Here is a 25,102-nt window from a genome sequence, read left to right on the forward strand (position 1 = left end):
GAGGCCGAGCACCAGTGGCTGGTGATGGCGGCCGGTGGGCAGTGGACCCAGCAGCTCCACGGGCTGCTGCTGGGCGACGCCAGCTTGGCGGCCCGGAGAGACTTCATCTCGGGCTTCACCGCCCTGCACTGGGCCGCCAAGAGCGGCAACTGCGACATGGTGACAAATATCATCAGAGCAGCTGAGAAGGGGGGGGCCCGCATCAACGTGGACGCCAGGTCACACGGCGGCTACACGGCGCTCCACCTGGCCGCCATACACGGCCAGGAGAAGATCATCACCATGCTCGTCTACGGTTACCACGCCAAGACCGACCTGAGGGACTACAGCGGGAAGAAGCCGCACCAGTACTTAAAGGAAGGGGCCTCCTCTGCAGTCAGGCGCTTGCTGGGGGACCCCAGCCTTCCCCACAACGTGGAGCCCTCCGTGCCCATCAAGAAGACCACAAAGCTTGCAGCTTCAATCTTGAGCTCCACTAGCACTTTCCTCGGGGTCATATCCGATGACATGGCTTTCTACGATCTCACCAAGGGTTTAAGGAAGCCCTCGTCCTTAAACAAGCTCCTGGCTGCCACTACGGGCCCGAGGAGGAAGCCAAAGACCAGAGGGGGCTTCCCTTCGTATTCCTCCCTCTCCGAGGTAGCGGAGGAGGAGGAAGAGGAGGTTGTCGTGAAACGCAGACCTGTTTCTGAGCTGTTCTTTGGCCACTAGCCTCTGCCTTTTCGGGGTCAAAACTGTTTAATAACGTGACTGGCGTCTCGATTTTCTCTCGCAGAAGCAGCTTGGATTTCTTCTCTGCGTGTCTGTCTTTCTGGATGTTTAACTAAATCGGTGATAGGGTCTGGCTCCAAAGGCCGCTGGATGAAACCCACCTCACAGATGCCTGTGGAAAGGGAGCTGCCCAGGGAGCGTCATGAACACTGTATGTACCATCTTGCTGATGTATCGGTGGAGATCGCAAACTTTATACTTAATGGTTGAAAAACTAAAACAGCCTCTGTGTGTGTAGACAGGTTAAAATGCTTAAGGTACAGCCTTCTTGATCTGTGTTCCTCGGCTGGAGAGCAAAAGTAAGGTAAAGAATTGCATATTCTACACTGTGAACAGCAAGCTGGTAGCTGGCTACTTTAACATGGCTTGTTATATAGCAGGCTTAAATTATTAGAGGAAAGATGCATAGTTTTCTATGATGTTTCTGATTATTTTGGTAACAGAAGAGGAATATTTCTATTTAAAAAAAAAAGGTCTACTTTTTCAAAATAAAGTTTCTCGCTATCAGAAATACTAACATAACAATCTCAATTGTTGCCTAAAGCATTTTATTAGATGAACAGGCTTAAAAAAGTAAAAATATCCCAACCCTCAGCACTCAAGTCACCGTGACTGTCTACCTCAGTTTGAAAGCTAGGTTAACATTTTAAATTTTGTTTCTCTTCCTGAAAGGCTTCTTAACCAGGTGGTACTAACCACGTCTTGATGATACTGTGAACATTTAAACTTGACTATAGTTCAGTCACTTAATCTGAATAAAAACCTTGTTGATATTTGATAGTGAAAAACAGAACTGAAAAACTGTGAATCAGATCCTGCAGAGTTTCTGAGTAGCCAACTGGAAACAAAGCTAGGCTCCTATATCCAATTCTCTTTATTTAAAACTTGGCCTTTGATTTTGACCTATTTACAATAAATAAATATAAAAATTGGGCGTTATGTTGGGTGTTTCATGATAGAATGTCTGCATGACCTCTTAAAGCAATGTTTATCTTGACAGCATGAATCATTGACCTAAAACTAACTCTTCTTCTTTTATATTATAAACATAATTGTTCTATATATAGAACTACACATAGCTCCAAAAAGCATGCTAACTGCAGGTTAAGTAATACACTCGCAGTGAGATGATTATTATTTTTTTAATTACTGTTTGGTTAAAGTTAATGTGAAGAGGTGGAGCTAAGAACAGAAACTGTCCGACTCCTGGGGCCAGTCTGCTAAACCATCACATTTTCTCTAAAAACATAACTAAAAAACCTGTATAATTCAGAGGTGACGAAGGTGATGGCAATGCTGCGCTTGCTCTGCTTTTCAGCCCCGTCAGGTGTTTCAGTTTCTGTAAAACAAAACCACTTGTTTGCATGCTTTGCCTTTCTTTCCAAGTCAGTGACTTCAGGAATGTTTTTTTTTCAGCCTTGAATTAAGCCTAGTACTTCTAATTGGCTGTAACTGGCTTCTCCCAAACGCAAGGAATGCTGCAGGTGGAGGCACTGCCCTCTTTTACTTTAAAACATTCTCCCTGAAGTCCCTGGAGTTGGTGACATTTGTTGTGAGCGTAATGGGCGATTGCAGAGGGGTCTCTGATCCACCTGCTCTCGGAAGTGACTGGATTATTCTGCACCAGTCTGCTTCCGTATTGAACTAATTAAGTTGTTAAGCAAACGTTAATGATCAAGCACCTCATGACTTCTATATCTGGAGTAGGGTTTAAAAAAAAATAAAAACCTATTTGCTCCATAGCTGTTGGTGTGACCATTGACATTGTGTCATTTAAAACCTTGATTCGTGCTGCACTGTGTCAGCTCGCAGAGTTCCAGGAAAAAAAAAAAGTCTGTCGCTCTGTTTTAAAAAGCCTTTCCAAGTTTACCAACATTAAACACTTTTTTTTTTCTGTATTTCCTGAAACCACAGAAGCATGCGTGTGCGTTCGTGTTGCATCTGAGGCACTGGCAGGACTGACGCTGCCTGGTAAAAGCGTTCCGTTTCTGTGTGAATTGGAAACACTCTCCAGTTTGACTCCATCTTATTGGGAAGTTTGTTCTTTAGTTATGGATATATGCTTGATACTTGTTCAAATCACATAGCTGATTTTTTAGTCCTAATTCTGAGTAAAACCTACTTGAGTCAGAGGCAAGGTTCAGGGATGGAGTGTCTTCTGTTTAAAAAAAAAAAAACCAACAACCTACCAACCTGTAAAGCGTGGTTATGACTTCACCATAAGGAAGGTAGGGAGAAGGTTTTGTTGCTCCTGTATTGTTGTGCCAAAGGAAAAGCAAGAAGTCACGGCTGAGATAAGACTTCATTGCAACATGTATCATCAAGGAAATTCTGCAGTACTCCTTCCTCGGAGGCATCACAGCAATGAGCTAGTGCGGTAGAAAAGTACCCAGCAAGAACAAGAGAGCTCTCGCCCTTACAGCATTCCCCAGGGAGGTGCTCGGAGGCTTGGTAGGAAGGTTGCAACACCAAGGTGGGGAGCTCGCAAGGTCGGGTGCTGTGGGTGGGGTGGGCCAGGCTCTGCCAACAAAAGTTTGTGCGGTGACTCAGCTCATTCCTCCTCCTTGTTGAGCAGATTAAGGAAAAGATAGTATTTAGGCAGGCTGTGATTAGCATAGCCAGTGCTGTACGACTTCAGGTGCAAATACTGAGAGGTATTGAGAATGCACTGCTGTAATCTTACAAGGATATATATTCAAATACTGAGAGGTATTGAGAATGTACTGCTGTAATCTTACAAGGATATATATTGCCTTTAGTTTGAAGTAAAACCAGTCCGTCGGCCTTTCTGGGTCTTGGTTTCCTATGTTGCCATTTACACTCTGGAAGGGACGCTGCAGGACAATCATGGGAGTGTTTTCTTGGCAGAAACTAAGGCTAGGACTGTTTTATGAATCCCTCAGCTTGATTGATTCTCCTTAATTTCACTGTGTCAAGCCCAGATCTGGCTGACTGCGGTAGGATTTTCACGTGAATGAGTGAGAGCTGTGAAGTTTAGCCAGGACGCTTTCACAAGCGACAGAGCCGAGAAGAGGACTGCAGCTCCCGTCAGTGCGCTGGCCCGAGGCAGGGGCTCTGCGGCAGCACACGCGCCACGGGCTGGGCAAACAGCCTTTTGAACCTCTGGCCCAGCTGAGAGCTGCCTTCCGCGCCGTCAAAGCTGATGGCAGGAGAGGATAAAAACAAAAAACTCCATCCCCTCTGGGCTCCGCTCCTGCCCTGTGGAGATCGCTTACGTGGTGGGGGAAGGCTGGCAGCTGCAGAAGGCTGGAGATGGAGGGTGTGGATAAGGCACAGGAGCGGGATCAGGGAGCTCGGGGCTGTATTTTGCCTTGGTTACGAGTCTGCCCGCTTGCCCCGTCTCAGTTTTCCTGCTGTAAAACGGAGATAATCACCTTGGTCACTTCTTTGAAGCACACAGTACTGATATTCCAAATCAAAATCAAGATAATTTTTTTAGATCTGTAGGCAGCACAAGCAGCATCATCCACAGCCTGTGAAGGCTGTGCGTTCAGTGGAGCACCTACGCAAATAAAACTGGCTCGGATTTTAGTTTAGCAGCATCAGAGATCAGCAAAGCTAATGTTTGACCCTGGCTCAGTCCGCCTTTCTAAAGATAACTCGGTTCGTCCATTCCTCAGCACGTTTTGTTCTGAGGAATATCAGCTCAAAAACCTGCACTGAAGAGGTTTGCAAACAAGCTTCAAGCCGCGTTTCTATACAAAGGGACAGACTTTGTCCTCCTGGGATGCGGCTGTTCGAGCAGCATGAGGCAGTGCAGTCACGGTCAGGCTCAAATAGATTTTTGGCCGCCTCCATTCCCTTGTGAGTGCCGCAGAGAAACGCCTGTTCTACAAAAGCCCCAGGAAACGCCGCTCCCGCACTGCAAAGGGGTCTTTATGAGATTTCGGCTTCGTCACAAAACCAAGGTTCAGCGGAAGAGTCGCTGAATAACTCCAACAGACCCAACAGCAGTTGCGACCACCAGCTGAAGGTAGAGGAGGCCGTTCGAGACAGTCCCCTAATTCCCCATTGCTTCTCCTCCCGCTCTGCGCATTTCCACCAGGATCTACATTCCTTGGACGCATTTGCTTCCTGATTCTCATGTTAATCTGAGTAAAATGGCAACGTGGCAGTTTTTGCTCTTCCCAGTGATTTGTACTAATGTGGGACCCCTCAAATTAAGAGGTTGTTAACAGGGACTTGGCCAGCACGTAGCATGGGCACGAACAGCATGGCGTTTGTTTGTTTCAGGGGGAGAACAGGGACAGAGCAGGACGACACAGATCAAAAGCTCTGCATCGTAATGAGGAACATTCATTTTCTATTCCAGTTCCAAAGTTTATTTCACTAATTTGTAAGACAAAGCAAGTCATTAAGCACAGCCCTTATACTGCGTGCGCAACCCTGAGCCGAACCATCACCAACTGCTGGTCGTTGAACGATGGTGGCTAGTCACCTACTGTCCCTTTTGGAGTGAATTGCTGGAAAAGTCCCATCAGGAGACACTTTCTAATGTGTCTGCAGCTGCCTGCAGTAAGAGAGTGGCTTTGCCAGATAACCTAGACTAGTTCAAAAAAAGCATTTAGAGATAGATAAACTGCTCTCACCAAACTCATTCCACTGATCAACACCGTGACACCTGCAAAGATTTCGAATACAGGCCTGCTGTAGAAGCACGCAGCGCAGCCCCCATCGGAAGCAGTCTGGTCCTACTCGCTGCCCCTGAAAAGGACATTAACAATAAAAAAACAAAAAGAAAAAAGCCAATTGCGTCGCAAAGCATTTTTGGGTAAATATGTATCAGCCAATTGCATCGCAAAGCATTTTTGGGTAAATATGTATCAACAAATGCTCCTGGTAGAAACGCAGATTATACAAGGGAAAGGCTGTTTCTCTGTGTAGAACTTGCACCATTCCTCAAGTGGAATAAAACATACCAGCAAATAAGATTTTCTGGCCAATCTGAGTGTATCTACCCAGCACAGGGGCTGGGACAGGATTTACCGCAGCAGCTCTGCCAGTAACACCCCCTAAGCCAGCCCGAGCCTTGGCAACTTCTCTGAAAACACACAGGACGCGCAGCCAGAGCTGCACCCAGCCGCTCACCTCCCGAGCCCCCACCTCGTGTCTCGCCACGCACCCATCATCTTGCATAGTCTCTTCATCCTGTTTGAATTGGCCGCCGCAGCATCCTTCCTTTTGCTGGCTGACTTGAGGCAGCCACTGCCAAGAGTTCGCGTGTCTGTGCTTTATCAGGCTTGAAACAAAGCACAGATTTCAAGGGTCTGTGGTGGTGATAATACCGCGCTCAAACCCTGCCCACGATGTTGCAACAGTGTGCTGAAAACGTGCTGGTTCTGTGTCACAATCCTCAGCGGGACCGGCACATCAAGGCACTGCGTGGACCACCACCACCACCACCACCACGGCCGGGCAAGCTCCAGCCTCGCTACAGCCACCGTCCGCAGGCAAAGCTGCGCTGCCTCCGTCCACGCGGGGTTTGCTCGGCCGTCGCACAGCGCTGCGAATCTGAATCCTTTCAGCTCAATACATTCAGGGTTTTGGGTTTTTTTATTATTACTGTGGTGAAAAAAGCCCTGATCTTAAATTGAAACAATAACCTGCCTCTGAGCCCAGGCAAAATAGATCCGTACTGTTAATATTAGCACAACTTTATGATGTCTTTTTCCCTTTCTGTGAAGAAAAAACTAGGGATGTACACCACAAAAATTATGCTGGCAGTGTTCAGCTTTCCCTGCCTGGGTAGGACTTCGCTCTGTCTTTGCCCCAGGTAGAGCGTTACTCTTTCTTCATCTGAGAGCACAAGTTTCCAGCCAAAGCCAAACCACTATTTCCCAGGAGGAATTCCTTTCATCCTGTTTCCTTCCTCCACCTCCATCCCCACCACCTTGAGACCCTCCAGATGAGGCAAGAGACCCCAGCTGAGAAGCGCAGCAGGCACTGCGGGCTCACTGCTGACACAGCGGTTCCTTCTTGAGGTAGTTTGGGATGTTCTTCTCCTTACATCACGGGCTGAAGGCCATTAGAAAGACCTCTGGCTGTTCATACACATTTTTAGAAGTGTCTCTTATTCTCTAAATCGAGACTATCAGTTCAGCCCATATTTTCTCTCCGTGGATGACTCAGCTTCAAGGCTCACGTGACATTTTAGAGTCTCTCTGATAACCTTTGATGCCTCTCCTTGTTCAGCAGTGAAATTCATGTGCTGCTTCCTGAGTGCATTTGGTGAAGCCCAGAAGTTGCACGATTCCTACAGCCTGATTATTCTTTAATGTATACGTGGGCTCCCTTCAGGCGTAGAAGATTAGCTTTGCAATGCTGCTCTGAGTTTATTTTTAAAATTTTATTCAGATGGTTGCCATGAATTCCCAAAGCAGAGAGAACATCCTTCTACTCATTAAACGCAGCTCTCACAAGCACCAAATAGATCTTTTGCAGAGTACATTTATATTAACCACTTCACCCCTCCATTCCTTAATTAGCTCCACATGCAAAGTCCCACAGCATAACGCCCCAGTGAAGAAAATGAGGCTGGGGTTTAAAAAAAATAAATTAAAATCCTTCAATTTAGTGCCTGAGAGGCTGGAACAGCAGCTCCCGATCCAGCAGCGACTCCCACGCATTGCAGTGGGTGTTAAATCAAACTCTAAATGAGCCGCTACGTCTAAAATCCCTGCAATTGCTGCCAAGACACTGTCAGATGGGCACGATGCACTGTCTGCTTCCACTGACCACTTGCTCTACCCCACACCTGTAACGCTTGCTCATCTCTCTGGCTCTAGGCAATAAAAGGTATCTTTTTATCCTGAAATCAGGCCCACCTGCTTTTGCTTAGCAGAACATAAACTACTGCAGTTTCTTCCCCCACACCGCTTGTGCGTGGATGGCCAAATGAGTTAGAGAGATCGTTCCTGGAATGCCCCCAGCCTCCCCCCAGCCAGCACCCCACGGGGGAGACCCAGGCTCTTCCATTTTGCCTATTTCACCTTCTTCCTTCTCCCTGGCACTACTGTTTTGCATTCTCCTGGATGTAGCTGTAATTAAGTCATACAGACAGCTCACCGATAGCACTCCTCTGATGGTGGTGGGGTCACGTTACCTTCTACCTGGGATGTTAAGGAAGTATTAGGCTTGCAGGCTGCAACAGGAGACTCCCAAGCGTTCCGCTGCCTGCGGCTGGGCAGCAGCTGGGGTTTCCTGCCTGCTCTCCCCAAGGGGTCAGGGAGCTCCGTCATTCCTTACATTCCCCTAACACACACACCTGACTTTGTTTGCATAAGCAGCAGCTCAGCAGGTCTCAGCACTGGTGAATTGCCAAGGCCCCGAAGCCCCTGGAAGCCAAGAGCTTTCCAGGGCTCTGGGCAGCAGCTGGCAAGAGCAGCAGAGCATTAAGGCTTCCCTGGTATAACGCAGGCTGGGCAGAGGCAACTCAGCATCATTGCTGGAGAAGTCACAACACACCTGACTTTGTTTGCATAAGAAGCAGCTCAGCAGGTCTCAGCACTGGTGAATTGCCAAGGCCCCGAAGCCCCTGGAAGCCAAGAGCTTTCCAGGGCTCTGGGCAGCAGCTGGCAAGAGCAGCAGAGCATTAAGGCTTCCCTGGTATAACGCAGGCTGGGCAGAGGCAACTCAGCATCATTGCTGGAGAAGTCACAAACGGAAGGTTAGTGAGGAGTGGTATTAATAGCAATAACGTACAAGCACCGCGCAGGGTTTCGTTTCCATAATCCTCACATTTGCAAGATCTGCTTCCCAAAGACCACCACCGGTTACTGCTATTTACAGCTCAGGTGTTAAATTTGTCTCCTGCCCGTATAGGGTCAGAAAAATCTGTCTGGAGCAGTGTGGGATCACAGTGTTGTAAAAAGAAGGTGCTCTGCATTCCTGGCCATCGTGGCTTCTGCGCTCCAGGAGGGAGGAAAGGAAGGCAGAAGAAACAGGGGGAGTTGCGTGAACTCAGCAGCGGTGCCGGCCGAGGCCCGGGTCGGCTGCCTCCGCGCTGCAGCGATGGCAGATGCCTGCAGGTACTTGGGGTTTTGTTCTCACTGTTGCTGCAGGAACCCGTGGAAGGGGCCACCACGGCTGGAGAAGGGAGAGCCTGGGAAGGCTGTAGGAAATGTGTCTGTTTATAGAGCTCTTCAGGCAGCTTAGGCTGGAATATGAAGTCTTCTCATGTTATTCCCCAGAATAAAGTTAAGGGGGTATCAGCTAAACTGCATGACTTGAAGTTGGGGAAAAGCTGCCACGTAAGTGATGGTTATTGGCATGGGGACATAATTAGTGCTTTAAATACTAAACCTTAAGAAAAAAGGCAACCCCTCTTTTTTCCCCATATAGGATTCAAAAGCAGGTAACTTAAACCATTTCTTGACTTCAGTCTGTACTTCTAAAGACTACAGCTGAGCGGAGCAGAGAGGGACGTTTACTGTATGTAAAACTGGCTGAGCTGCAGGATGATTCAAGGTCTCACTCACTGGGACAGCGTCCTGCAAGCCCCACAAACAAGCTCAGTTTGCAAGCTCCACTTCAGAGAAAGAATTTTAAGCGAATAATTTAAACTGATGTGAAGACAAGAAGATCAAGACAAGGATGTGGACACCACCTGCCTGATGCGGTCCTTTCTCCCAGCAGCTGAGAAAGAAGGAGCATGGCCCTCTAGAGAGGGAGCTCTTGGCCAGCACGTGCCACCTCAGTGCCACTCCACGCTGCCAGAAGGAGATGCAAGCCCGTCGCTAAGAACAGGGAGCATCCCTTTCTCCTGCAGGTAATGGCTGCGATTTTGAGTAACCAAAGAGGCTTTCACCAGTCTCAGAGGGACACAGGGCTGCTCCTAGCTATTAAAAAAGGACCCTCTGTGAAGCTCTTAAGATGGGATCAGGTTAAATCATTATTTGCATTTGCACATCAGACTGATTTTAAAAGCCCACATCTTAGTATGTCGGTGTGCCAGGAATGCTGCACGTGACTTGGGTCCAGTGTGAACTACAACCATTACCTTGGGCTTGGCCCCTGGTAATAAATCGATAACATATGATCGATATCAAAACCGAGACCCACCTGACAATCCAAACCTGCTCGTGCTTTGGGAAGGGGGGTTCTGCTTGCCAGCAAAGAGGTTTCGATGTCATCGCTGTATCCATTTTTCACTTTGCCTGAAATTCACAGTTCTAACAAAGTAACAAGGGGCACGGATATGTGACTTTTTGGAAAATAGACGAAAAGTTATTTCTAATTGTTGCTCTTTGAAGCATACCTGTGAATGCCAGTGTGGTAGGAGCAGCAACCATCCTCCCCATGACGCAAAGACCAAAAAGATAAGAGAAACTAAACAGGGCAGACCCATTCTTTCCCTTAAAGGTAAGCATTAGCTTCAATTATCAAACGTTTATTTCCAACCAGGTGGATTCTCCTCAGCTAGGAATAATAATAATAGAGTGCACCTTCAAGTCAGGCTTCTCAAATAATGCAAACAGCTCATTTAACATAGCTCATGTTTTTTAAATTCTCCGTTGATTCCGTTAGCATCACGTCTGTTATTTTAAAGACCATTTTCAAAAGGCAGCTTTCAGATTTAGCTATTAAAAGCCTGATACTTCTGGCCTTCTGAGAACCACTGAGCAGATCTACTCACAGGATCTACAGTGTCTGGCCATTTTTCCCCACGCTAATGGCAATAACCACAGTACACGCGGCAGCTTGGTCACTGCACTCCTGGAGTTACCTGTGCCCAGTGAAACTGTTTTCAGCACTAAGCACCGTCTATTTTGTTCAGATCACGGGAACAAAATGTTAATATTCACAAAACTACTCTTTGCTATATACCACCCACTTGCACACTTTATTTCAAATATATTTACTGATACTTGGTACCCATCACAGAACTGAATTCTGATGCCAAGTCTTCACAGCCTTACTCAGGGCACTATGTTGTTTCTCTTGAAATGTGAGCAGGGCTATAGATATGAGTAACTTCTGTGTAAATATGCAAACCTAGAACAGAACCATGCTGCTTTGCTGGATTCTGGACAGCACCTGGTGATACACTCGTTTATTCTGAAGACAAATACAGAGCAGCTGACAACCTCGGAGCCTGGCAAGCTATTTGTGCTTCATTGCACTGTCGTGTAACTCCCAGGACACTTCTCAGTTTGCTCATGGGCAAGTGCAGCATGCCATACCCTCTCCGGTGCCCTCTTTCAGCAGGTAGGAGTGTTGGCAAGTTGTCCTTAAACATCCGCTCAGGCAGAATGCGTACAGTACAGCACGCCGTGCCCTCTTTCAGCAGGCAGGAGTGTTGGCAAGTTGTCCTTAAACATCGCTCAGGCAGAATGCGTACAGCGGTCTCCTTTTCGTATGCTGTCATTTCTTGATCAGTTCATTCATGTTGCCCCGTGCGTCAACTCAGATGAAGAATGCGATCTGAGGTAAAACGAACCCAAACCATCAATTTAAACCCACGTCGATTCCCCACTCTGGGTGGTTGTGTTATTGAAAGTTCCTGCAATCCCAAAGGAGAAGATGCCTCAGGAACAGGACAGTTTCTCTCAGTGGTGATGATACTTACCGTCGTCAGGACGCACACCACTAGTAAAACATCTCCTCATATAACCTGTCATCATGGAACAATGAACATCTATTTTGCCTGTGGAAGAAACCTGCATTGTATTAGTAGCCGCCTCATGCATAGTCCAGGTATATTCCTCTCACCGAATACTTAAAAACGAACAAACAAAACACTCGAATTTTAACTACAGCAACGTCACTGGTTTGACTCAACACGCAACGTTAGTTTAAAAGATTTTTGCTGAGGGATTTGTATAAAGCCTCATTGAAACTGAATGATTTCCTCCACTCGTCCCACCTACCTCACTGCAGCAGAGCTTCCCCCCCATGTTCAGCACTTCTTGCACATGCTGACAATTGAAAACTACCTAAAACCAACCCCCTGGAGACGCTGCTTGAAAAATAAACACTTTGAAAGCATAGCAAGGACTTTGCAAACGACTGTGCAGGAATAAGCTCAGAGTTTATCATTCCCAAAAGTGTTCATTTAAGTCTTCATCACCGACTGCCTTTTTTGCTAGTCTATGCCAACGCAGACCACCCTTTTTTCTGCCCTTGTAAGACCCACTACTGAACAGCCTACCGGGATTACAGAGAGCCAGGAAAGACTCATGGGTGGCAACTGCCAAGAAAGGAAATAATTATTCTCTTCCATCACAGTGTATTTTTGCTATGTCATACATATAAACAGTCGAAACGAGTGCAGGAGTTTCACCGAAATGGTCCATGACATTTCCTACGGCTTTGTGCAATCTCCAATTCAAATTTGAACACCCACATCATTTTTCATTTCAAACACTCAACCCACCGACAAGAGGAAAATATTTGTATCGTTCTTTTATTGAGATTATGTCAATCTGGAAACAGATGGACAGACAACAAGAAGGGGAAATACATGCCAAGTTAATAGGAGCAACACATCCTATCAGTCATTTCCAAAATGTGGTCTGCTACATACTGTAAGATGCTGTCAGTTGGCCTGTCCAAAGGGGAAGGCACGTCCAGTGCGTGCCTAGAGCATCCCCAGAGCATCTAAGCACTTGTCAATACTGTGGCGCTAACGGGATTGCAGGAGTTCACCAAACCGAGCACGTGGGGATTTCCAGGGAAGCGTCACAAGTCACGATGTGTACAGACGGATGGCCTGCTGGCGGGGATTAGAGGGGGATGCTTTTCTCAAGATTTTCTATTTGTTCTTCGAAAAATTTAATCTGCTCTTCGAGGTCCTTCTGTTCAATCAGCAAGAAGGTCTTGACTTGAACAAAGCGTCGGTAGTCCTGGAGCTGCTGGTCAGTCAGGTATTTGGCAAGGATACCGGAGACCACTCTTTCCCTACGATCTAGATTCTCTTTCAGATCTTTTGCATCTTCCCGCTGTCTAGACAAGAGCTTGTGCCGTTCGTTCAGCGATTGCTAATAGGATGGAAAAACAAAGCAGCACACTATGAAAACTCATCATTTCTGGCAGACTGTAGATCTTCATTTGGAAGCCACAGTCGATTTAGTTTAATTACTTCCTCTTGTGGGCTTTGTGTTCCACATGAGTTTTTTTCTCAATTGAATTACTCATTCTTGTGGCTTGTAAGGTAAAGACACCCAGTAAACCCCATCAAGGCTCACTTCTTCCATGCTGCCCTCAGGAAAAAAATCAATATACTTAACATTCCGGTAATTGTAAGTATCCTGTATCCATCTTCATTCAATTAGAAGCTCTTTAAGGCACATATCTTTGTATTTTGTGAGTTGTGTGTGGCCAGAGTGCCACTGTCATATTAAAAAGATAGTGTGACTTCTATTAAAAGGTACCTGTGATAAAGGAACTTTGATGCAGACAGTAACTGTTCATTAAAGGCTTCTTTTTAACAAACCCACAAGACTCAAGCCTTGCCTGTTCTACAGGATTTTAATACCTTTCACATTCTAGCTAATTCCCTTTCAGCTGTAATGATTTTCACAGGGATAGCACTGCTGGAAAATGTCCAGCTTCACGACCGTGTCCATAAATATAACATAGAGCAACGGTCACCATCGACACCCTAAAAACGGAGTCAAAGATTGAGACTGCTGGTCTTGCTAACCTCGGGGCAATTGCAGCGACTGGGAGATGGTTGTAAAAATGCTGGCACAGAACCAAGTCTTTATTGAGCATGTTATTCAAATTCTTGAATAAATTATTTTAGTGCATTTACTATGAAGAGTATAAACGTAACAGTAAAGAAACAGCAGCCCCCCTGCCAACCACAAAGCCAAAGTCAGTGTGTAATGCTGCTCAAAATTATTCACGTTAACACGACTGACATTTTGGAGCGGGTAGATCCTGATTCTCCATATCACACTGCAGGGCAGGACTCTTTTAGTGCCGTTCTGCATGTGAACTGCGATAAACCTCTAGAGCCACAGGTCGGCAGCAGCACAGCTCCAGGAAATCCCAGTTTTCCTAACTCTGTGCTTTTCTGATTTCCAAATGAGAGATAACAGCAGGTATTGTATTGATAAAAACATGTCTAAAAGCAGTAAGGACAGCAGGAAAGCATCATTCCTGGGATAAATTTGGCTTGTCTTCTCTAGCAAAAAAGTGTATTTCAGACTTGAAAAGATTTCCTGGTGACATGAGACGATTCCTAATTTTCCAGCAAAATTGGCTAGTTGAGTTAAACTACAGGGAATTTTATCTCAAGTTGCGACCACATCTTCTTCCTGCTCGCTATAATTAAGACAAGCCCATTAAGTGAAACACGATTTCAAAAGGCAGTAATTACCGCACTGGAATTACCGGGGGGGGTGGGGTGGTGGAAACAAAACCCAAAAAGCACAGGCTTGGAGCTACTCCACAGGGAGCAGCCTGAGGGTTCAAAGGCCAACCCCCTCTGGTTCGGACCCCTGAGGGTTTTGCTGCTGCTGCCACCCCAGCACCCAGCTGCAGAGCTCACTCTGCACCTCTGTTCTCCAGCACTGGACCTGTGGTCCACACCAGAGGTCCGCTCTGCTTCGGCCGTGGAGACACAGCCCGATGCGTGGTACTAAACACTGCCTGGGCAACGGCTGGTTGGGATTCATGTATGATTTACAACTCCTGTTTAGAGCGGTCAGACAAATGAGGCGAGCACAGCCCCACCTGGAAAGAAGCGAACAAAAGTTAAATTATCTTGCTCGCTTGTCACTCACCTTCTCCTCAGCATCTGTATTGCCATCGATCCTCCTCATGGCGTTTTGGACTCGGGCAAGGCGGCTGGACAAGCAGAGCAAGAGGCTCACAACTTTCTCCAGGTCACCAATGAACATCATGTAGCGCTCAAACTCATTGGGCTTGCAGACGTCCTGCACCATTGCCTCCAGCTCCTCGCCCCGCTCGGCGCACTCCCTGGCTTCGGAGAGGACGAGCTCCCTTTCCTCCCACAGGGTCTGCAGCTTTGACCGGAGACTGGAGATGAGTTCCAGCTGCAAAGGGGAAAAAAAAATCATAGAAAGCTGTTATTGCCAAAGAGAATCCATATCATTTCTAGAGAATGGATTTTCCTCACATCGTCTTTGCCAAATTTTGGACTTTTAAAATAATTTTAAGCTCTAGGAAAGGAAAAGAAAAAAAAGAAAGGTTTTCTAAGTTGTACTTCATTCTCAAACTCTGAAAAGCAAATTACTGGTAATCGCCTTAACTGGTGATATAATCCCTAGCTCAGAGAGCTTCCAATCAGTCAGAAGTGAACTGCAATAAAGATTACAACGTGATTACACACGGTTATGCTCTAAGACATGAGCATGAAGTCACAGCTCTGTTACCAAGCTTTACAAGAACTGACTGGAATTTCATTTATAATATACACAGAAGAAGTCAGTTCCACGGGTGATTCAAGCAAGCCACAGTGCCTGGGTAGCGAAGCGAGCGGAGGAGGCTGTTTGATACAGAAATGTTGATATGGAAAAAGGCCCCGAGACCGGAGCGGGAGAAGAACCCTATCGGCTGTTTTGGAAATCAGCCAACACCACCGTGAACAGGAGCAGCAGTTAGACACTGAGTAATGAAAAATATCACCACACGCACAGCAGGAGGAGTTTGAGGAAGGCAGATTGTCATTACCTGGGATGGAGCACGGCCAGGTTTCTACAGGGAAAAAAAAAATTTATCTAATTCTTCAAAGCTACGTATTGCCCTTCCAAGCTGCCGTCTCTCTCGTAGTCCAGCTATGTCCAAGCTACCTCTATTCCCTGCACATATGGAAATTAAGAGGGCACTGTAGTGTACAGACGCTGCTGCCAGTTCTCTCAGAGTAAAAAATATTTCTTATTTAGGCTGCCAGTTGTAATGAATTTTACAGATTTTGAGACCAGATTCGAGTGTTAAATTGTGAGTGAGCTGCTGCACAGGAGCTGGCCTTGCAAGGAAACGTATAACCAACCCGGCGTGCTTGTTCCAGATACAGCCCATCCCCGATAACCTGCTGAAGAGGAGACGTATGTGGGAGGAGATCTGAACCAAACCAGGCAGGATTTAAGCATCACCATTTGCAAGCAATATGCCAATTTGTCAGGACTTCACCTACCGGCAAAAATGGATTCAAAGTTATCTGTGAAACATTATCATTGGGATAAAAGTCATGAATAAAAATATCCACAGTAACGTATCTGACATTAACAGTAACTTCTTTGTCGTGGTGAAGAAACAGCGGTTCCTCTGATGGTCATCTACATACTTTCTTAGACGTGATGTCATCTAGGTCGTTTGTGCTGTCTCTGCTCCTATCCAGGACTTGGTTTCCCTCAGAGGTAGGATCTTCGCTCCTTTGCTTGGCATTGTGGTCAGATACAGGACATTCTCCTGTTGCATCTTTACTACTTTTCCTGCTATTGGAACAGAAAATAAATACCTGTGGCAAACACTTAGAGTTTTGTTCACAAACATCGTGTTCGTGTTTTTATGCATCTTGACTTCAGAATCACTCTCCTCCTTTCTCACAGCAGCAATTTTTCTAAGTTTTTAAAAGATATAGAGCAAAAGATTTGCAGCCCAGGTTTGTCACAGCCCCTTTTAATAAGGTATCGCTGAACCACATTTCTTCTGTCATATACCCATAGCCTCAGATATTTCTTGATATGTAAATCGGAAAGCTAAAATATTTTGCTAATGAAAAAAAAAAAATTATGCTCACATCATCTTACTACTAATGTATACATGATATTCATTCGCTAAAATAGCTTAAAATACTGGATAATTGGTTTTGTCTACTTACTCATTCTCCTGCGCATGCTGTACGTCTCCCTTTTTTCTGTGTGATTTATCCAGCATGGAAATGTTAACAGGAAAAAGACCCTCCATCAGGTCTAGAGCAGTTTTTCTAACAGGATGAGGCATGAGAATATCAACCAGAGAATTGTCTTTGGCAATGATCTCCATAGCAAGTTCTTCGTATCGCTGGTCTTCAGGAGACTGCAGTCTCCTTTTGGGCAGATTTGTCTCTCTCTGGGGGAAAGTATCATCTTGGCTATTGTGCATGGATGTTTCCTTTGCAATTAAACCTTTGGCTGTATTTTTGTCTCCTTGGTGAGGCCGAGCTAACGCTGTGTGGCAGTACATTACTTGCTCTGGAGAAGGTGCAGGCTGCTGCTCTGGACGCTTTAATAAAGCGCTGCCATTCAGAGATTGAGTTCTGCATTCCTCCTCCACCTGAGCATCTTCCTTGCTTCCGCTTCTTGGGATAGGAACAGAGGTTTCAGGAGTCAGCTCCTTAGTATCCTGACAACATGCACGTCCAATTATGTCATTGTCTTTATATTCATGATTCTTACATCCATCTTTCTCAGGATCACGGAAACTGTAAGAAAGAAGACACTTCCTTTTGTTCCAGACACCTCCTCTACAATAGATATTTTTGCAGACTGTTTAAGCAGCTACAGGTAATCATCATTATCTTTCCAGCTTTCTCTTTTTAGTAAAGTTTTTTAAATTCAGATTCCGTAATACCTATTAATTTTGCTTGGGAAAAGAAGGGAGTATGTAAAATGTCTAGCTGCACCACTCCCCATTGTTTGAATCCCCATTAAATTTCTCATTTTCTAATTATGGCCAACATACATGTTTTCTGAAATAAACCCGTGGTAAATAGTGCCCCGAAACGTCACACTGCTGCTGTCTGAGCAACGGATGAAAAGCACGCAGCCATCCCACTCGCCTTGGCGAGCAAGCTGCCAACAGGACGAGACACTTGCGGGGACCGGGGCTTGCCGAGACCTTTACTTCCTCAGGCCACATCTGGGCACCACCCGGCAGCAACAGGAGGACGATTTGCACTTTGCATTTTCCTCCACCAGCTCTCTTGTAACACAGTGACTGTATTGCAAGAGGGCAAACCTTTACCATCTTGTTCCTTACACCTTAATTCTACTGCGAGAATGTTCCAGCCCAAGAGTGAGAACCGGTTTAGCCGTCACTGTCTCCTGTGCATCGCTTCTCAGTCCTTCTCAGAGAAAACATCTAGTGCTTCCTTCTCTTTAGGCGAACTGAATACCAACAGAGGAAACACTGTTCATCTGAGGCTTCTGTTTTGAAATGGCCATTAGACTTGAGTAAAAGTTTTATTAAATCCTTTCAGTTAACCATTTTGAGATCAAACTTCTACTTTTGAGTTGGCCAACGCACGTCTGACCCAGTGCTTTGAGCTTTCTGATGCAACACTTCAGAAGAAACTTTGATGGAAAAAGCTACTGTCTGCAGGGCATAAATAATTATATTCAGGATGACAGAATAAGCAGAGATACGTAATTTAAAAATACACTTTGGACCAGAATTTGCAAGAATACAAGATGATTGGAGTACACGGAGACCATCTTCTGCAATCCCTAATGTTCATGTATACATCCATGGAACTGCTTGTGAAAAAAGTCGGTGCATCTGTATATATAAATACTATTGTATTAATCATGACTGCATGAACAAACCTATTTTTTCCTCTAGCAAAATTTTTCATAACGTAACAGGATTATGAGGGGACAGCAGAGAGGAAAGCTAGAGGAATTAGATGGAAGGAAGATTTATAAACCCTGATTTAACTATGTTAACCTGACATAGGAGCTTCAAAGTTGTAGGCACAAAGCAAAAATTTTCTCCCTCAAAACAGGCACAGGGAGCTCACTGCAGGTTTTGTCCACCTTCATTTAGCTCTTCCTCTAAGGTCACATATAAAAGCAATGCAGCAAGCGGTCCTTCCCTCCCTTAAAGGTACTAGTTAACCCTGTCTCTATGGATGGTGTGAGTCTTTCCTAAGCCATATGTGGAGATACGAAGGGAGGCATTTTCTCTTCCTGAAAGAGACCGGGGCAGTGGAGAGTGAAGAAGATGTCTAACAGTGGAGACTGCAGTACCCCCGGTGAAGATACACACACAGAACAGTTTCTAGATTTAAGAAAATACCAGCAGACTGTGTTGTGCTAGGAAAGCTTCCACATGCTTGGACTATTATATTTAATCCCACGAGCCCCACGCTATCTCCAGCCGTTGCTTGTCTGGGCAGGTTTCCTGACGCAGATGTGGGGCTCTGTGGAGGGTGCGGATGGTTTGCAGCTGAGCTGTGCTTGCCCAGCTCAAGCAGGCGCTGGTGAGATACAAAGGTTTTCACGTGGCCAAACTGAGATGTGCTGTGGCTCAGCAATGAAAGTCTTGCTATTTCTGAAATTCCATCTTCTCTCATAGTTTCCCTTCTTCCAGCTCTACTTTGCAGCTTTAACGCAGTCAACTTTAGCTTTTCATCAAAAAAATGAAGTCAGCTTGGCAAAGGGAAATTTAATCATAGTTCGTACTAGATAACGACTAACAATGTCACTTAGAGATACCTTATCTGTTATGTGCACCTTTTCACTGCAATTAAAAATAAAAAACTCATTTGACCTTGACTTGAACCACCTGGTCCTGGCGATGTAGTGATGCCCTTAACGCTGGAAAGCCTTTCCATCAAAAAGGTGCTAGAAACACCCCCTGCAAAACACCACGGCATCGCAACGTGATGCTGCGCTGCGATACCCAAATTAACGTGGTGACGATGCAATATTGTGATCATGGATTGACAAATGTTTATGGAGTGACAGATGATGAAAAGAAGAGATACAGAGACAGCTGAGAAAATCACCGCAAGCATTGCCGGGCCTTATTCTTACTCATTCTCAGGCCTATTGCAATGGCAGGGGGTAGGACCAGCTTGTAGGCTGAACAAACTATCTGCAGCAGTTATCACAGAAAATGGATAGTATCAGTGAAAACTACCTCAAAATTATATTGTGGAATTGAATGAATGCAGAATATGCATAATAAAGTTCTCAAGCTTTTTTCCACTAACCTACGGACACTATCGGAGTGGGTAATGATCGTAGCTTGCTCTTCCTGCTGGTCCCAGCTGGAACTTTTATTTGAGTAATTAATACTGCAAACATGCCCAATCTAGTCTGGCTTTTCTACCACGGCTCAACAGCACTTTCTCATGGAGGAAAACAAAGAGAAAAAATGAGATAAAACTACAACAGAATGAAACCTGTACTTACAGCTATCTCCCAAAGATGATCATCTAAATTAATTACTAATGAAACCAGATCTGGAGTTCTCATCTTTTCATTACTTAGTACGTATTAGAGAGCTATGATCAGATATGTTTCTGATGTTACTGTTCTGTCCAGAACTTCCAGTGACATTCATGCTGACCTGCTAAGCCTCTTAAGAAATCTAAGAAAAACTTCAAAATCTTACCAAAAATACAATTTTTTTCCTAAGATAATCAAGCCTGCAGAAACCCTTTGGATCTTTTTGAATGACCGAAAACAGTGGAAATTCGATTACTACGCAAGTGTCAGCGTCACTGCCTTGTTGAGACAAAGTTCAGATCTTTTTCTTCCCTGATGCTCCTCAAACAAGCAAATAAATGTCAAGAGCTAACACACAAACTTTCTAGTTAGCTATGTGTAAACGGCACAATATTTTTTTCCTTTTAAAAAAAAACCAGACCAAAAGCCCCTATTACACCACTCTGATTACACAAATTTTTCAGGACTGGGCATATCCGAGCTGTGGCAGGTGCTGTTTTCGCCGGAGCTCGGATGAGGGAGCTGTGATCTCAGATATCTGAAGAAGAGTGGCTGCCGCAGGGAGAGCGCCTCAGGTACACTCTGAATTCTCCGCTTTTGCTCCAGACAGTAGAAGTGATTTTAAAGACTGCCCCAAAATGAAACAAATAGTGTAGCGGATGAATATTCCCACATGGGCAACGAAGGATCTCAAGACACAAGGACAGAAGCAGACAACCACGGCTGCCACTGTAGCTCACGCATCTTGGATGTAGGCTCTACCTAGGCACAGCCTTCGCAGCCTTACCTGGGGGTGCCGAGACAGCTCTCGCAACGCCGAGACGGTGCCGCTGCACCACCGGCACATCTGTAAGTGTCCTGGAAATGAAAACAGCACACTAGGACAACCGGCATTTTCAGACTAGGCAGCTGCTTAATTTTACTCCTATTTTTGTTATCTCTGGAAACAGAAGCCAACAGCAGATCTCTGAGTAGGTTCACCAAGGTTTTTATTTTTGAGTTTGCCTACCTCCTTTTATTAATGAAACTGCTATTATGCTCTTCTTAGGTAGCAACCATCTCTTTTTCCTAGAAAACCAAAGAACTGCTAGCAACAAAATACATACTCTCATTGACTCTCATAACAATTCAGAAAGTAGGCAGCATTGGTGGAAGTTTGTCAGCCTTTTCAGTTGGATAATTTTAGTAGTATATTAGATTATTTGTCTTTCTGAACCTTTTATCTTCTTTATTCTCCTTGACAACAATATTGACAGCTACTGTCCTTCAGATTCAGGACCCAAAAAGGTTGGTCATTTATAAAAATCCCTCTATAACAACCTTTTCTGGGACAGCGCTCTAATGAAGTTGCTGTAGTTAACAACAGTGACCGCTGAAACACAAACAGCGTCATCCTGCATACAGCACGCGTTCTCTGCAAACGCGTCTTCTGAGTGCCAGACCCCGCGCACGCCCCTCTGTAGCTCTGGAAGGGACCCTCACATGCCTGGCGTTGTCCAGCCCTCGAGCAGAGCCCACGGCGCTGGCGCAGCGTGTCCCTTGAAGCGGACACTCCTCCTCCTCCCTGCCTTTACCTCTGCACTTGCTGAACGATAACAAATGACTCTGCCCAGACCAAATACGCGTTTCAGTCAGCTGGTATGAAGTTTCCTTCCTTTTGCAATTCTTTTGTAACTCTTCACATTAAAGGACACCTTGTTTGTCTGCAATACTTTCTTACAAAATATTTTTGAGAATAATGAATTATCATTAATCAGAAATACTTAACGCGTTAAAATTGGTAGCACTTCTCCCCAAATCCCCCCAAATTATTGCTCCTGTACACTGCAAACCAGAGCATGCATCTTGCTTTCAAACAGCTACACAGCATTTCATATGGATTAAGCAAATGTGGCTTCTCCTCCACATCTATCATCTGTCTATTGCGTGCTAAAAAAAATAATTGAATAAATCAAGTCTTAATTCCTCATTCATGATGTTCAGCAGTTTTTCACATGAATAGTCCCACAGTTCTCTAAAACAGGTAGACAGTCATAAGTTGGACTCAAACAATAATTACTATCTTAGTATCTTTCTTACCTGTGTGGAAGGAGGAGTCGATTTTGATCTCTCACGAGCTCTCCCAGATGCAGGAGCATCTGCCTGCGGGAGACTTTCAGCTGACGCACACTTGCCGGTGCAGCTCCCGTCTGCTTTGCTGGGAGACGGGTCGTGCTTCAAGGTCGCCGTACCAGCAGCATCAGAGCTGGGATCGCACCTGCTGGTCACGCTCAGCGGGGGAACAAAAGCCAAAGGAGGAGAAACATCTGGTGATTTTTCTTTGGAGAAAACTTGGCAGAAAACCTCATTGTTTTGCACCTTCCTGCTCCCGTTTGGATTGGAAACCTTGCCAGGAGGCCATTTGGGATGCGACAGCCTCTTCTGCAGGGGCGGCTTATGCAGCAGGAGGTGTTGTGAACTACCTGGCCTTTGATTAATCTTTCGTTCCATGTATTCAATAAGTGCAGTATGCTGGATTTGTTTCAGCTCCGTCCTGGAGATACTTGAACTGGAAAGTGCCCTCCCTCTGTTCTCCAGAGTCTTTCTCCTAGCTGCCACTATATCTTGCTCAGTGATTTCATCCCTGACTTGACTCCATGGTACTTCCTTATCGGCCAGCTGATCGAGTTTCTCAGGTTCAGAGTAACACAGTTTCTTTTGCTCCTTTGTTACCCTTTTCCTTCCCCCTATTCGACCTGTTTGTGGCCTCTTAATTTCTTCATCTCTATTGAAACTTTCCAAGGATTCTAAATGAGAAGGGGAACAAGGAACAGGTTTGGCATCCTCGCTTGCACTGGATAACGAGAAAGACCTAAGGTGTTCGATTGAAGGCCTTTTAGAGGGTTTCTGTCTGAGTCTAACAGGCAAACTCATCTGCAAGTCTTTTCTTTTAAAGGAGGTTTCTCTCAGAACCTTTTTCTGAGCCACTTTAAGTTTCTCTCTATAGTCGTTCTTGAAACTCTCATCCGTGGATGAAGCAGGACTCCCAAGAATGAGATCTTCAGTCTCAAGCAGGAGATCATCAGCACTGCACTGATGGTGGTGGTTGGTCCTTTGAAGCTGATTGCTTTCCCTTTGTATCTCTAGACACCGTGCTGAGGCAGAGTAGCTGCTTCCTGGAAATTCCTTTGGTGAGCTCCTTGAGTCCTCTTGACATTGGGCAAGCTTGTTGTGGTGCAGGATGTTGGTGGTTTTCCCCCCAGAAAGATAGTAAAGCATGGGAGTCGTCTGCCTGGTTACTTGTTCACCAGCAAGATCATCCTGAAGCTGTTTTAAGAGCTCTTTTTGAAATTCAGGTTGAAATTTCTGAACAGGAGGTTCCTCTTCTTTTAGATGCGTGCTAGGGTCAGGACTGCTGTTATTAGCCTGTTTTTCTTTCTTGACTTCATGTAAAAACTGAGATGTGGAATCTTCCTCCGGTCTGAAAAAAGACATTTGGTTAGTATTATCATAGCATTGCTTATTTCCCTGATCCGACTCCTCACAGAGAGGGTGCTCCGCTTCTACAGTATCGTAGCTGCAGGACAGTGATGATCTCTGCATTTTGGCTTGCTGACTCAGGAGTGGTTCCCTAACGTCACTCCCAATTTTTCCTTCAGAGTCATAGCACTGACTTTCGTCTGTACAGCTGTTCAGCTTCCTGGACGCATTTTTAATTAGAAGAGCATTCTCCATATATTTTAAGTCACAACTGTCCTCAAACACATCTTGATCCAAGTCTGAATGCAACTCGGCACGGAGCGGGCACTGTTGGCCGGGTTCTGGCACTGCGCTTTGCAGATCTGCTTCTCTGAAAGTTGGCTTACGCACACTGCAGGGATACTGTTTGTCTTCTTGTGTATCATTAACAGTGCTAGGGTTGGTATGCACCGGGTGGTAGGACCTGGAGTTCATCTCTTCAGGAATTTTATAAGCATGAACTGAAGTATAAGCAGAAAGTATTTTAGGGACGTTAGCCACAGAGTCAGTCCTCAAATATTCTTGAAAAATGAACGAAGAAGGTCTGCTGAAAATGTGTGGATTGCTTCTCTTCATAGGTTGTTGGGATGAGCTCCACTCTCCATTTTCCTCCGTCTTTAACCCCTGAATTTTTGATCTACATACCTCGTTTGTAGAATCAGAAGAAGAAAGGCCCTTGTTTTCCAGAGTCTTTCTCCTAGCAGCCACTATATCTTGCTCAGTAATCTCATCCCTGTGTTGACTCCATGGTACATCCCTATCTGCTAAGCGATTGTCCTGCACGCAAGGAGCTGGCTGCACACTACACTCACTGTGACTTCCAGAGTTGCGTCTCCCTCTTGAGTTTTCAAGGTGTCTAGCGACTTTATAGCTATCGAGTCGTGTGGGAGGAGAAGGTGGAGGTGCAGCCAGAGGCAGCGGTCCCTGATTTAAAGTCCCTCGGGTAGGAGTGCTTCCACAGCGTTCAGCGGGACTGGAGCTGTGGGAGTTATTATGGATGCTCAGGTCTGGTACCTTGTATGGATGCAGGCATCTGAGGTCAGAGTTTGCTGCACTGAGATTATAAATACCTCTTACATATTCTGAGTCCATGTATGGTACCTGCTCTGGAGGCAAACAGCAGTTTTCACCATAGCACGATGGGGTGGGATACTCTGGAACATTTGATCCCCCTGAGAAAGAGCTGTAAGCAGAGTCTACTCTTCCAGGGAGGTGCAAGAGATGATCTACGCTGCCGATCGACTTCACTGGTGAAAGACAATTACCATTTCCAGGAGAGGTCACAGGCTCTACCAGCTCCCCAATTCTGCCACCTTGCCTGTGAGTCCATCTTTCTATCTCATTCCCAGACGAAGCCATGTTGTAGCATTTCCAGAAATCAAAGTCTGATTAAATGTCCACAACTGAGTTGTTAGAAAAGCACATTTTTCTCTGTAGTCACATTCCAATAGTATCTAGAGGATCCTAAAAAGAAAGAGAAACACGTGAGAAAGGCTCAGTGGGAGGATTCTGATTGCAGTTGGGGAGATCAGGCAGTGAGCATCGCCCACATGCTCAAGGTCAGAACTTCAAAATAGCATTTAGAGTAGCCAGAAGTAAATTTCTGGCTTCAGTAATTATCAGGATCTTGGAATGATCATTTCCTCTATCACAGACAGAGCAACTAAGTCTTTAATAACAAGAGTTCT

The 25,102-nt window shown here is 45.5% G+C and overlaps 2 protein-coding genes across 2 annotated transcripts in view; one reads left to right on the plus strand and one right to left on the minus strand.

Annotated features, from left to right (window-relative positions):
* The window catches only part of SOWAHA (sosondowah ankyrin repeat domain family member A), a 12,043-nt gene extending 11,332 nt beyond the window's left edge, over positions 1-711 (plus strand). The window contains exon 3 of the mRNA XM_009286086.1: positions 4-711. Within this exon, the coding sequence (XP_009284361.1) occupies positions 4-711 (708 nt within the window). The remainder of the gene's footprint in view (positions 1-3) is intronic.
* An 11,543-nt stretch (positions 712-12,254) lies between these two features.
* SHROOM1 (shroom family member 1) lies at positions 12,255-24,773 on the minus strand. Its single transcript, XM_009285942.2, has 7 exons — positions 23,463-24,773; positions 21,996-23,414; positions 20,704-20,774; positions 16,583-17,164; positions 16,046-16,196; positions 14,523-14,795; positions 12,255-12,770 (listed from the first exon to the last, which is right to left on the minus strand). Exons 1-7 carry the CDS (start codon positions 24,771-24,773, stop codon positions 12,516-12,518), a joined length of 4,062 nt encoding a protein of 1,353 aa, XP_009284217.1. The 3' UTR covers positions 12,255-12,515.
* Between the last annotated feature and the right edge of the window lie 329 nt (positions 24,774-25,102).

This window comes from Aptenodytes forsteri, unplaced genomic scaffold (genome assembly GCF_000699145.1).
Source record: "Aptenodytes forsteri isolate BGI_AS27 unplaced genomic scaffold, ASM69914v1 Scaffold54, whole genome shotgun sequence".
NCBI lineage: Eukaryota > Metazoa > Chordata > Aves > Sphenisciformes > Spheniscidae > Aptenodytes > Aptenodytes forsteri.